This window comes from Tursiops truncatus, chromosome 18, assembly GCF_011762595.2.
Source record: "Tursiops truncatus isolate mTurTru1 chromosome 18, mTurTru1.mat.Y, whole genome shotgun sequence".
NCBI classification, from domain to species: domain Eukaryota; kingdom Metazoa; phylum Chordata; class Mammalia; order Artiodactyla; family Delphinidae; genus Tursiops; species Tursiops truncatus.
Window position 1 is genome coordinate 20,997,904 of NC_047051.1, and position 12,173 is coordinate 21,010,076.

The 12,173-nt window shown below is 49.2% G+C and overlaps 1 protein-coding gene across 1 annotated transcript; it reads right to left on the reverse strand.

The window, feature by feature from the left end:
- Nucleotides 1-672: 672 nt before the first annotated feature.
- On the reverse strand, nucleotides 673-11,759 carry CBY2 (chibby family member 2). Its single transcript, XM_073794888.1, is given in 3 exon segments — nucleotides 673-2,070; nucleotides 2,072-2,137; nucleotides 11,706-11,759. Coding segments are annotated over 3 exon segments (1,347 nt in total). The 3' UTR covers nucleotides 673-843.
- Between the last annotated feature and the right edge of the window lie 414 nt (nucleotides 11,760-12,173).

Here is a 12,173-nt window from a genome sequence, read left to right on the forward strand (position 1 = left end):
AAGGGAGGAAATGAAAAGCAGATGATAATGAAGGCTGAGGTAAGGAAGAGACAAGAGGAAAAAGAAGAAAAGGAAGCCAGATTCGTAACTGCCAAAACTTGGAAGCAGCCGAGAAGTCCTTCGGTAGGTGAATGGATAAACACACTGCAGTAAATTCAGACAAGGGAACAGCATTCAGCATTAAAAAGAAACGAGCTATCAAGCCATGAAAAGACATGGAGGAGACTGAAACGCCTGCTGCTGAAAAGCCTGCCTACTGTATGATTCCAACCATATGACACTCTAGAAAAGGCAAAACCATGGGGAGAGTAAAAAGATCAGTGGTTGCCGGGGGTGGGAGGCAGGGAAGGATGAACAGGCAGAGCACAAAGGAGTTCTAGGGCCGTGAATATACTCTGTATATACTCTGTTCCATCCCATAGAATGAGCCCACCCAGAGTGAACCCTAATGTGAACCGTGGCTTTGGGTGATAATGATGTGTCAGTGCAGGTTCATCAGTTGTAACAAGTGCGCCCTCTGGCGGATGATGTTGATAGCGGGGAGGCTGCGGGTTGGTGTGTGGGGTAGAGGGTATGTGGTACATCTCTGTACTTTCTGCTCCATTTTGCCGTGAGCCCGCAAGTGCTCAAAAGAAAGAAAAACGAGAAAGAAAGCAGAGCAGCACGCGCGATTAGCGGCCCTCGCCTTCTCACATCTTTATTGCTTCTCTGAGTTGACCAGGCCACTCGTTCTGCTCTTGCACGGGCACCAGCTGGTGGAGGCGGGCGAAGCGACCACGGGAAGGCGGGCGATGCCGTTTGGTGGCCCAGCTCTGGGCTTCGGTGCGGCTCGGACGGGGAGCCTCAGACCCTGCTGGGCTTCTTGGGGTCTTTGTTCTTGGTCGGGATGAAGGCGTACAGCTCCTCGATGAGCAGCTCCATCCGGGCGGTGACCTCGGTCACCGTGTCGATGACCAGCTTCTGCTGGAGCTTCAGCTTGTTGTTCTCCCACAGCGCCTTGCTCTCCTGGAAAATGCGGTGCTCCTCGCGCAGCACGTGCAGCGCCCGGTTCTCCTCCTGCAGGAGCCGGTTCTCCTCGCGGAGGGCCTGCAGGGTCTGGTTCTCCTTCTGCAGCGCCTGCAGCGCCTGGCTCATCTCCCGCAGCAGCTCCAGGGACTGGCCGCCGTCGGGCAGGCCCGGGCCCGCCTTGCCCACCTCCTCCCTGGGCTGCCCCGACAGGTTGCTGAGCATCTCGTGCAGGGTCCGGAGCGTCTTGGAGTCCTCCTGCGGGGCCTGGGGGCCCTTGGGCTCCTCGAAGGGGGAGGAGAGGCCCACGCCCTGGTCCGGCAGCAGCCCGTGGGGCGCCTCATGGGGCGAGGGGACCGGTTTGATCTCGGTCGAGGCCGCCTTCTCGTCCGGCTGGGCCCAGTAGGCCTTTCTCTGCTCCAGCAGCTGCTGCAGGGCCCGGTTCTCCTCCCGGAGGAGCTGCAGGGTGCTGCTCTCCCGGCCGCCGTGCACCTGCAGGTCCGGGTCCTTCTTCGCCGCCTCCAGGGACGAGGCGTTGTCCTTGTGCAGCAGTGGCGAGGAGGCCCGGCCGTCCTCACGGCGCAGCGCGGCCTGGTGCACCTCCCATAGGACCTGCAGGATCTTGCTTTCCTCGCGGAGCGTGCGGTTTTCCGCGCGCAAGAACTGGTTCTCCGCGCGCAAGGACTGGTTCTCGGCGCGCAGGGACTGGTTCTCCGTGCGCAGGGACTGGTTCTCCACGCGCAGGGACTGGTTCTCCGCGTGCAGGGACTTGTTCTCCTCCTGCCGCAGGCACTCCTTGGCCAGCCGCTTGTGGTGCAGCTTGTGGTGGAAGGACGAGGACGGGGAGAAGTAGGGGGACTGCAGGCGACAGTTCTCACTCACCCACCGCCCGTCCTGGAAGACGAACGTCTCGTCGCTGAGCTGCACGCGGGGAGGGTTGTAGTCCAGCTCCAGGTCCACCTGGGAGGTGGGGCTTTCCATGGGGTCCAGGGGCACGGAGGGGAAGCGGTTCGGCAGGTAGGAGTGCTGGCTGACCGCCCGGCGGCTCAGCCTGGGCAGGGAGGTCCTGCCTGGCCCAGCGCGGGGTGGGGTACAAGTTGTGGAGCCTCAGGAAGAGCTCGGCTGTACCCCTCTGCGGGAGAGAACAGGGAAGCCCAGAGTTAGCGAAGGAGCTGACGCACCCGAGGCTGGCTGACCACATGAGAGGCCGGGAGACCCCACAAGAAACCCAGTCTGGAGGTCTGGACTGGCCACAGAGGGCGCTTTTGCCCTTGGTCTCTTGGGTTCCTCGCGAGGAAATGACATCGGTCCTCCTTATTCGCGGTTCTATAAAGTCCCGCGAACACACAATTCGCGACTACTGTACCATTGCTCCAAAGAGACGCACGGCGTTAGGTTCCTGCTAGCCTCTGGTCACATTTTCCTCATCCAATCAATAAATAACTTTGTCTGCTGTTGAAAGACACCTTATTTTAAATGTACTTTTGATTCATTACATTGAACTTGCGGTCAACAGCACTGTGACTCATGCGGGAAGGAAGCTTACCTAGCAGGTGTTTTCTCTGTAAGGCATATCACATCACTGCTTTCTGGTGCTTAAGACGACTAGACAGCACTGCAGCGCTATGCTTGAGGGCCATTTTAGACAGAGAAACACCAACAAAAAGCACAAGAGTGTGAAAACAGTGACACTAAATAAACTGTGAAACGGACACTTTTACAGTCTGAGAGCTGAAACAAGAAGGCACCTCCAACTGGAAATGTGTGCATCAGGTAACTCAAATTTTTCATCATTCTGTGCATGTCTATGAATAATCATGAAAGTGAGACAAGTATTGATTTTGGGGCTGCAAACTAATTTTAGTGAAAAAAATTTAGGCAGATTCACAAATATGGAATCCATGAATAATGAGAATCAAGAATATATCATGGGGCTTCCCTGGTGGCACAGTGGTTGAGAGTCCGCCTGCCGATGCAGGGGACGTGGGTTCGTGCCCCGGTCCGGGAAGATCCCACATGCCGCAGAGCGGCTGGGCCCGTGAGCCATGGCCGCTGAGCCTGCGCGTCCAGAGCCTGTGCTCCGCAACGGGAGAGGCCACAACAGTGAGAGGCCCATGTACCGCAAAAAAAAAAAAAAAAAAAAGAATATATCATGGAGGATAAAGGCATTGATATTGGAATCAACCAACTGTTTGAGTCCTCGCCCCATTATTTGATTAGTTACAAGAACATGGACAAATTATGTGAGCTTTAGTTACCACGCTTTCAAATTGGGGTAACTGCACCTACTGCCTTGCCTCATAGAAATATTTTAGGATAAAAGAGGTAATGTGTGAAAGCACTAAGCACGGGTTCTCGCACACTTCTGTCACCCTAGAGGAAGAATAAACACTGTTCTCCAGCCACCGGAGCTGCAGATGTGTATCCACAATTGGCATCACCCAACAGCCACTCACATTGTCCCAAATGGCAGTGCTACTGGTAAGTGCCACAGCCCCTTTAACACCAGCCAACATGGTGCTAGGCTTAAATCAGAGTCCAGCTGATAATTCTGGAAAGGAAGGGCACCATCACAGACATATCACTGAGCAATGGGAGTTCAACGTGTGGCAGTGAAGACATCAAAGGATACCAGGGAATGCATACAGAGGAATTCATGATGGTGGCCACGCACCTCGAAACCACCACATAAAAAGAGGATCGGAGCCACAGAGCTTAAACCCAACAAACCACTGCCACACTCCTCAATATAGAAGATAAGCTGAGTGCGTTTTAAATGCACATTTTGGAGCCTTTACTTATAAGACTCATTCACTCATTCACTCATCCATCTGTATTTCTAACCAGCTCCCTCCGGTGATTCTGGCTTCCGGTGGTCAGAACTGCTCTGAGCCAGGTAGAATGCAGTTTGCTCAGGTGAGGGTTACACCAGGGCTGAAGGCCAAGGGGTCAAGACTGGGGTCACACAGATGCTCATCCCGGTTCTGTTGCTGATGGGCAGCGTGGAACTAGAGAGCTCTCACCCTCTCTGAGACCCAGATTTTCACTAGTACGAAAGAGAGTCAGACTCTGTGACCTTAAAGGCACCACCTTCCAACACTGAAAGTCAGCAAACTGTACCTGTCAAATGGAAATAATAACACGTGCCCTGCTTAGTTCACAACACCGTTGTGAGGATTAAATGAGATAATGAATGCAAAAGTGTTTTTAAAACTGCCAGGTGCCACAGAAATGTAAGAAATGTAAATGTAAGGTATTGTTACCAAGAAAAGGAGATTTCACTAATGGAGGAATTCTGAGATGAATTCAAAAAGCAGTGAACAAGTGGGATGCATCCTGGAGAAGAGGTAACAATTGCAGCCATGAATTTAAATAAAAATAAGATCATGAGAGCTGCTTCTAAATACACCAAAAGCATTTCATCCAAGTGCACTGCAAGGCTCTCCAAATATTAATTTCTCGTTTCTTAGGTTATTTTCAAAATTGTACAGATAGAGAAGATAGAAAACAAGTCAGGTTATTCACATTATATATATAGGCATATAGAGATACATAATTTGTACAGCGTATAAAGTTGGTTAGAATTCTTTAAGACCCAAAGAGCTAGATAAATAGAAGGCATGATTCTATGCTATTAACTTTCCAATAAGCACGTCATTAACTTTGTAAGGTTGTGCTTAGTCTTCCAGAGAGCAAAGGCGCAGGGACATTCTGCAATCAGAACCTTATTCATTTTAAATAAATCCAGCCTCCGTGGTTATCATCCTTCTCAATGGGAGAAGCACAATGGCTCTTGTGGCTGAACCTGTGATCAGAATGAACCCCATTGTGAAGAGCCCAGACCGTTTCCTTATACATTTAAGGTGCTTTGATCCCAGACTGGGAAGATTAGCCAAGGTCAATAAGGAGTAAATCTTGAGAGGTCCTCTTCATCCTCCAAGGATGAAGCACTACAGGAATCCGTCTCCGCAGTAATATCCTGCTCTTGAAGATGTTACTATGGAAAATGTAGTTTTAATCCATGATGGGTATACCCATCAAGAGAAAGAAAGGGAAGAAGTTTTGCGCTACTGAATTCATTTAATCTTCACAACACTGATTTAATAAGGTGTTATTATTCCCATTTTACAGATGGAGAAACTAAAACTCAGAGAAGTTAAATAACCAGCACCAGTTCACTCAGTAAGTCACAAATCCAGTTCTGGCTCCCTGAACTTATATATGTGAAGCACACATGTAGGAAATCTCCAAGAATTAAGCAAAGGACTTTCACTACTTGGGGACTTTCTATTATGGAAAATTTCAAACATACACAAAAAGAGAGATGATAGTCTAATAAATTTCCATGTACCCAGCTTCGGCAGTTATCAAATCAAGGCCACACCTGCTTCATCTATACCTTCATCCAATTCCAGAACCATTCCCCTGCCGCTGGGTTATTTCAAAGCAAAGTATAGACACTGTGCTGTTTTTTTTATTATTATTATTTTTTGTTTGTTTTTTGCCATAGGGGGGCCTCTCACCGCTGCGGCCTCTCCCGTTGTGGAGCACGGGCTCCGGACGCGCAGGCTCAGCGACCATGGCTCACGGGCCCAGCCGCTCCGCGGCATGTGGGATCTTCCCGGACCAGGGCACGAACCCGTGTCCCCTGCATCGGCAGGCGGACTCCCAACCACCGCGCCACCAGGGAAGCCCCACTGTGCTGTTTTATCCATAAATACATCAATGCGTATTTTTTTAACAAAACCACAATACCATTATCTTCCCTTTAAAATTTAACAATGATTCCTTAATATCAACAAATACTGATTCAGATTTCCCCAACTCTCTCATTTCTTTTTTTTTTTTTTTTTTTTTTTGGCGGTACACGGACCTCTCACTGTTCTGGCCTCTCCCGTTGCGGAGCACAGGCTCAGGACGTGCAGGCTCAGCGGTCATGGCTCACGGGCCCAGCCGCTCGGCGGCATGTGGGATCTTCGCGGACTGGGGCACGAACCCGCATCCCCTATATTGGCAGGCGGACTCTCAACCACTGCGCCACCAGGGAAGCCCTCTCATTTCTTTTTTATGATTGATTTCTATCAGAAAGATAGTCTCCCTGATCCAGGTGAACAACCAAAGAGAAACCTCTGGTGCTTTATACCTGTTCATAGTATCCTTGATGGCCTTTAAATCACCCTACTCAGTCAGCTGCCTTTATTTTATATCCATATCCTGAACTGGGTACCCAAGGGACTTTCAACTATCCCCTCAACATAAAGGCACTAAATAAAAACTTAACATGTGGGTGGCGGATCCCTAGCTATAGAGACAATTTGGGTATTTGGGCCCTTGTCCTTACGCATGCCATTGGGTGACCTCGGTTACATCCTCTAACCCTCTGACCTTGGTTTCCACTTCTGTATAATGAAAGGTCAGTAGCATTATCTCTAATATCCTCTTGTCTAACTTCCTCTGGTCGAAGGGATCCATGTTTACAAACTGGCATCACTATGGCCCCAGCAGTCCTCTTTTATCAACCTAGCTGACATCGTGTCCCCTCCCTTAAATGACCAACACCTTCCAAGCAAGTCCTGTGCTGTCTCTGTTCCGTGCCCACGCACCTAATCCAGAAAATACTGATGGACTGATAGGTCTCCTTTACCTCCTTAACCAAGAGACCAAACGCTCCTCTTATGAAAGTCCTTCTATCCTTCCTCTTATCCCCAGACAGGACCCAGAAGGTGGCCAAGTCCAGCACTGCCTCATGGCCTAGTTTCTTAGATAAAACACTTAAATACTGTAAACATTTTAATAGTCATATATTTATTTTAATGGGTATTGGGAAAATATACCTATTTTATCAAACCCACAATCCTGTGGATAGGATTTAGATGAAGCTAACGTAGAGCAGCATCTTTTCTTTTTCTGAAAATGAGACCATCTAAGGGGAAATACTAAATATACACGATTTCAGATATATCAAGAATCGTGCTTAAACTTTGGGAAGGGATTGAGGCAAGACAAATTCTTTCTTTCCCATATTTCCCTGATTCCAATCAGACCTAGCTGGACTTATTAGTCCTCCAAGGAAACCTCTTTCTTGGCCTTGTGAAAACTTCTCACCCTAATCTATTCCCACTCTAAACATTCATGCACCAAATCACATTTATGTCAATGAATCAACTAACATTAACTTGGCGTCTGTTCTCAGGGAACTTCCAATCAATTTGAAAATCAGTGCATAGCAACCATTATTTCTTGGGGTAAGTGAGGGAGGTTGACGTGCAGCAAGCATTAATTCTGGCACCACAGTATGGGGAACAGGGGACTGGACATCGTAACACTGAAAAGGGTCCTGGGTCTGTGCTGTATGAGTGCATAGCCTTTACAAAATCACTTAATTTCTCTGCCTCAGTTTCCATATCTAGAAAATGTGGATGCTAGCATGATTCAGAGCCACCCCCTATGTTCGTGCAGGCTATACAATGCCCAGCTCTAGAGGGTGCCATTCACAACTGGTGTTGCAGTGCACAACCTGTGCAACCATCCACAGCAGTTTTACTAACATCTGCCCTATTTATTTCAGACGCTTTGTTGTAGAGTTCAAAAATAAAAGGAGAATATGTGACATCTTCTTTGTTTATAGAGAGCTACAGACATGCAAGAATGGTTACTGTGAATTCAGAAGAGAAGTTGCTTAGCATTTCCTTCGATTGTATAGAGCAAGGAAAAGGAAGTAACACTGAATGACTATTATGTGATGATATGCTAACGGATTTCCACAGTCATAAGTAATATCTTACTGAAAAGAGCTACCATGGTTCCACCAAAGATCACATAGCCAGCAAGGGTTTAAAACCAGGATATCTGACTCCAGACTGCAGGCTCATTCTAGCTCTTCATAATGCCCAGATATTTTATTTTGCATGTGTGTTGATATCATTCCTTTGCAGTGATTCTCATACGTCTTGTCCCATCTTGTCCCCAGATGAATAAATTGTAATTATCTGAGCACAGTGACCCGTCCCTTACTTTTTTTGACATCCCTAGTCCTGGAAGTTAGAATAACACAGTTCACATACACTGGTGGTGTGATGAGTCCTTAGCAATGCACTAATCAACCAAAGTGCACTGAAAGGTAAGGAGGAGATATCAGATTGAACTACACAAAACTGTTAACATTATACTATTTTGGGCCCTCAAAAGTGGTGATATTGTTTACCTTAATATGTTTAGTCTATTTAGGAAAGCCGTATCCACATTTCAATTCACGTTTTTAAACTGCAGAGCTGTTACATCATGGGGTTTTCCCCATGTCCATCTACACAGTCCCTAAAGGAAGCCGTCCTCTGCACACAAGCATGCTGGTGGTCCACACTGCCATCTTGAACCTATAATCCAATGAGACTAGAGGTCTTAAATTCCCAGTAGCTTTGGGCTTAAAAGTCCCATCTTTGACTGCTCTTGTGAAAGTCGCTTAACTTCTCTGAATGTCACCTCTAAAATGAACCCCCATGTAGCTGCTCTGCCCTGTTCCTGGTGGTGCTGTGAGACGCTAAGAAAGTGGTCGGTAAGCTGTCATAAAGACCAAACAGGGGCTTCCCGGGTGGCCCAGTGGTTAAGACTCCTCACTTCCAATGCAGGGGGCGCGGGTTCCATCCCTGCTCGGGGAATTAACATCCCACATGCCGCGGAGCCAAAAGATTTTTAAAAAGACCAAACAGATGGCCAGCTCTACTAGTAAAGCTTAAACGTTCCTGGCCCAAAACACTCTAGCAAATGCTGAATGTATTTCTTTACAAAAGGACTTTGCAAAAAGTGAGCATCTGATAAGCAAACCCTCGAGGTAAAACATCCCAGGCCCCCTTAGCCAATGTCTGAAGCCAGCTCCTTCTTGGTGGGTCTCCTCAACCAGTGGTGTCACTGGGTTGGTTTCATGGGCTAAACTAATCTGTCCTTGGTGTCATTGAGCCCCACCAAGAGGTCTGGGCCAAGAAAAAGCGCCTGGAACACCCCCGAAAGTTCTCTTCAGCCTAGGAGGCAGAGTCTACAGCAGCCTGATTCAAGCCCCCAGAGAAGCCTGGCCTGGTCTCCCCATGAAGGAAAGGACGGTCTCTTCCTTGACCTGTGGGAAATGCCCTCACATGTGGATGCAGACCCAGTAGGTGGGAGAGGAAGAGGGGGGCTTCCTCATGAAAGAACAGGATATGAGAAAGGATGCAGGAGGGGAAGACAAATGGCCATGGCGCTCATCACACCTCGCATCTGGCTTTGTTAGGAAGGTGACCAAGAGACGCTGCCCTCAGGGGCAATGTGCTCCCACTTGTGGCCTAAGTAAGATGCATTAGTGCTGAGGATCCAGGAAGGGCCCTGGGCACCAACATCTCCCTCACCGGTGCCTAAATCCCACCTATGGTTGGGAATCCGTCCTTAACATCAGGCCTGGCCTTCTCCCTGGCATCTCCTTTTTTTGTGGGCCTCTCATTGTCACAGCCTCTCCCGTTGCGGAGCACAGGCTCCAGACACGCAGGCTCAGTAGTTGTGGCGCACGGGCCTAGTTGCTCCGCGGCATGTGGGATCTTCCGAGACCAGGGCTCGAACCCGTATCCCCTGCATTAGCAGGCAGACTCTCAACCACTGAGCCACCCGGGAAGCCGTGGCATCTCCTTTTTAAATGCATTTGGTCCTAGAAGGAAAATGCATGAAATCACCAACTATGTGCTTCTGTCAGATCACCAGCCTTGTGCGTGGCAAGTGGAGACCGTGGAGGAGGAAAAGCCAGTGGAAGGGCGGGCAGGGCAAAGGCAAAGGAGAGGTGATAAGACCAAAGTCTCTCTCTGATGCTAAGGGGTGTCTAAGGACCAGGACTCTGAGGGGGACCTTCTGGGCTGGAATTTCTGGGGCTGCTGGCCTCCCATCTAAATAGTACGGCAACAGGGCTAGACAATGACTAGCCAGTTTAGCTGACATGCACTGAGGTTCTCTCCACTCCTGGAGAAGTACGGCTACCACAGACCAGAAGAGACGTCCAAATGCTCCCAGCAGACGTCAAGCCTGTTGACCAAGATTTTTAAAGCCCTACTTTGCCAGCATTACTGAGGGTTACGGTCAGAGAACATTCAACCATCTGGGGTTACTTTTCAAACATGTGAAGCTGAGAGGCCCAGGACGCTGGAAGGAAAAGCCAGATCTGCCACTAATTTTCAGACCAGGTTGACAAGGCTGAGTGTCTCATTATCATAGTTTTAAATTAACTCCGTTCCGAGCACCATGAGAAAGTCAATGCTGGTTTTAAGAAATGCGAACAGGTAAGAGGATAATTCACGGGTCAGTGTGACTGATTTTGATAGAATCATAAACTAACAGCAAAGAGGATGAAGATGTCGTCTGTCATGTATCTGGTAGTTTTAGCTAATTGTTTAACACACAATCTTCTGAAATCTTCCTCCTAACACTTTGGAAATGATGGTACAGCTGGTGTGGAAAACAAACCCAAACAAAGGGGGACTGAGAAAAGGCAACAGCGAGGGATGAGGGGGGCCCTGGAGGGTGCTGTGGGAGCTCATTCTGACCTGGTATAGATCCTTCATTAATGATCTCACAGGAAACAGTGCTTTTATGAAACTCACAGATAGCGCTCACTGGGGACATGGGAATGCTGGCGAGAACTGAATCATTATGCACAAAAGGAACCAGGAGGGCAGACAGCTTGGGCAGGAAGTAACATCGATGGCTGGCGAGTTAATGTGTTGGAGGGAAATAGACCAGAAAACACAAATGTTTAATGTGAGGAAGAAAAACTGGAAATCAATAAGACCTGCAAAGACCTAAGGGTGAAACAAATAGCGAACCATAGGCATGTGCAATGGAAATGAGAAGCGCCAGGCATGACTGGGAGCTGGGAGGCCAGAGGTACTTTCTGGAGACACAGAGCTGCTGCTGCAATCCCCTTCCCAGATGAATGGGCTCAGCCTCCAAACGAAGCAGAATGTGGCAGATACACGCAGGGAGCTCACGGTAGGCGGTGAGGATGGGCGGAGAAGAGGCACCATCTCTTAAGAGCAAGGGAAGAAGCAGGTGGCATGTGCCCAGCCTGCGGCATAGCAGAGGAAGTGGGCACTGACCCGGCTTCAAGCCTTTAACTCCAGCTCTGACATTCCTAGTGGGCTTCCTAGGGTTCCCAGTTCCCGTTCCTATACAATCTCTCCCTCGCACTGCATGGCCCAGTGCCGCCACATGATCAAATCAGGGCTCAGTCTCCCTTCCTCCCCTTGTTTTTTGTTTTGTTTTGTTTTTGTTTGTTTGTTTGGCCACACCATGCAGCATGCGGGATCTCAGTTCCCCGACCAGGGATCGAACCTGTGCCCCCTGCAGTGGACGTGCAGAGTCTTAACCACTGGACCGCCAGAGAAGTCCTCATTTGGGGAGGTCCAGTCAGCACACTGGTCCCTCTCACAGCTCTAGTGATGGCCCAGTTCAGATCATCTAAACTTACAGATGCCCCCTTCACCCCAAGCGCCAGCCTAGAGTACCCTGCCGGGTGTCTGGAACCTGCCGCAGGACTTGTGCCCCCTTGGCAGGTATACCCATGAGACACATCTGCCCATGTGCCCAGGCAGCAGGTGTCCTCTAATTTCATGCTCTCCAAGATCCCAGGATGCCCACTGGCGATCAATCCTGTTCCTACACGTCCCTGGACAGAGCTTTCAGATAGTTACCTCTGCACTGGATTCCTCCACTCTACATTTCAGCCCCTCTGGTTGCACCACCATAATCTTCCAACAGGGCCTTGGGTGACTCTGGAGAAGCAAGGCTGCCCCCTTTGTGACACAGCAGTAGGAACAATCCAATCAGGAGGACCTCTCCCAGGAAACCCAGCCTGTCATCCGTTCATTGGCCTCCATTCTGAACCCCCCAGGCCCACCCCTCTTACGCTCTCTCTGTCTTTGGTATACAGCCGGCCTTCATTCTCTTGACCCCTCCGCATGACCCTGTACCCCTCAGCCCACATCCTAGGTTCATGGATTCAGTCGTCTGCTTTTGACTGCAAGTCTCAGTTCTAATTCTGCCCCCATAAATCCAGAGTAGTTGTACAACAGCAAGCACCAAAAGATGTAATTTTGAGAAAATTGGCTTATTTCCGAGAGTCACAGAAACTTCAGGTGGTAGGGCTGGAAGCTCTTCCC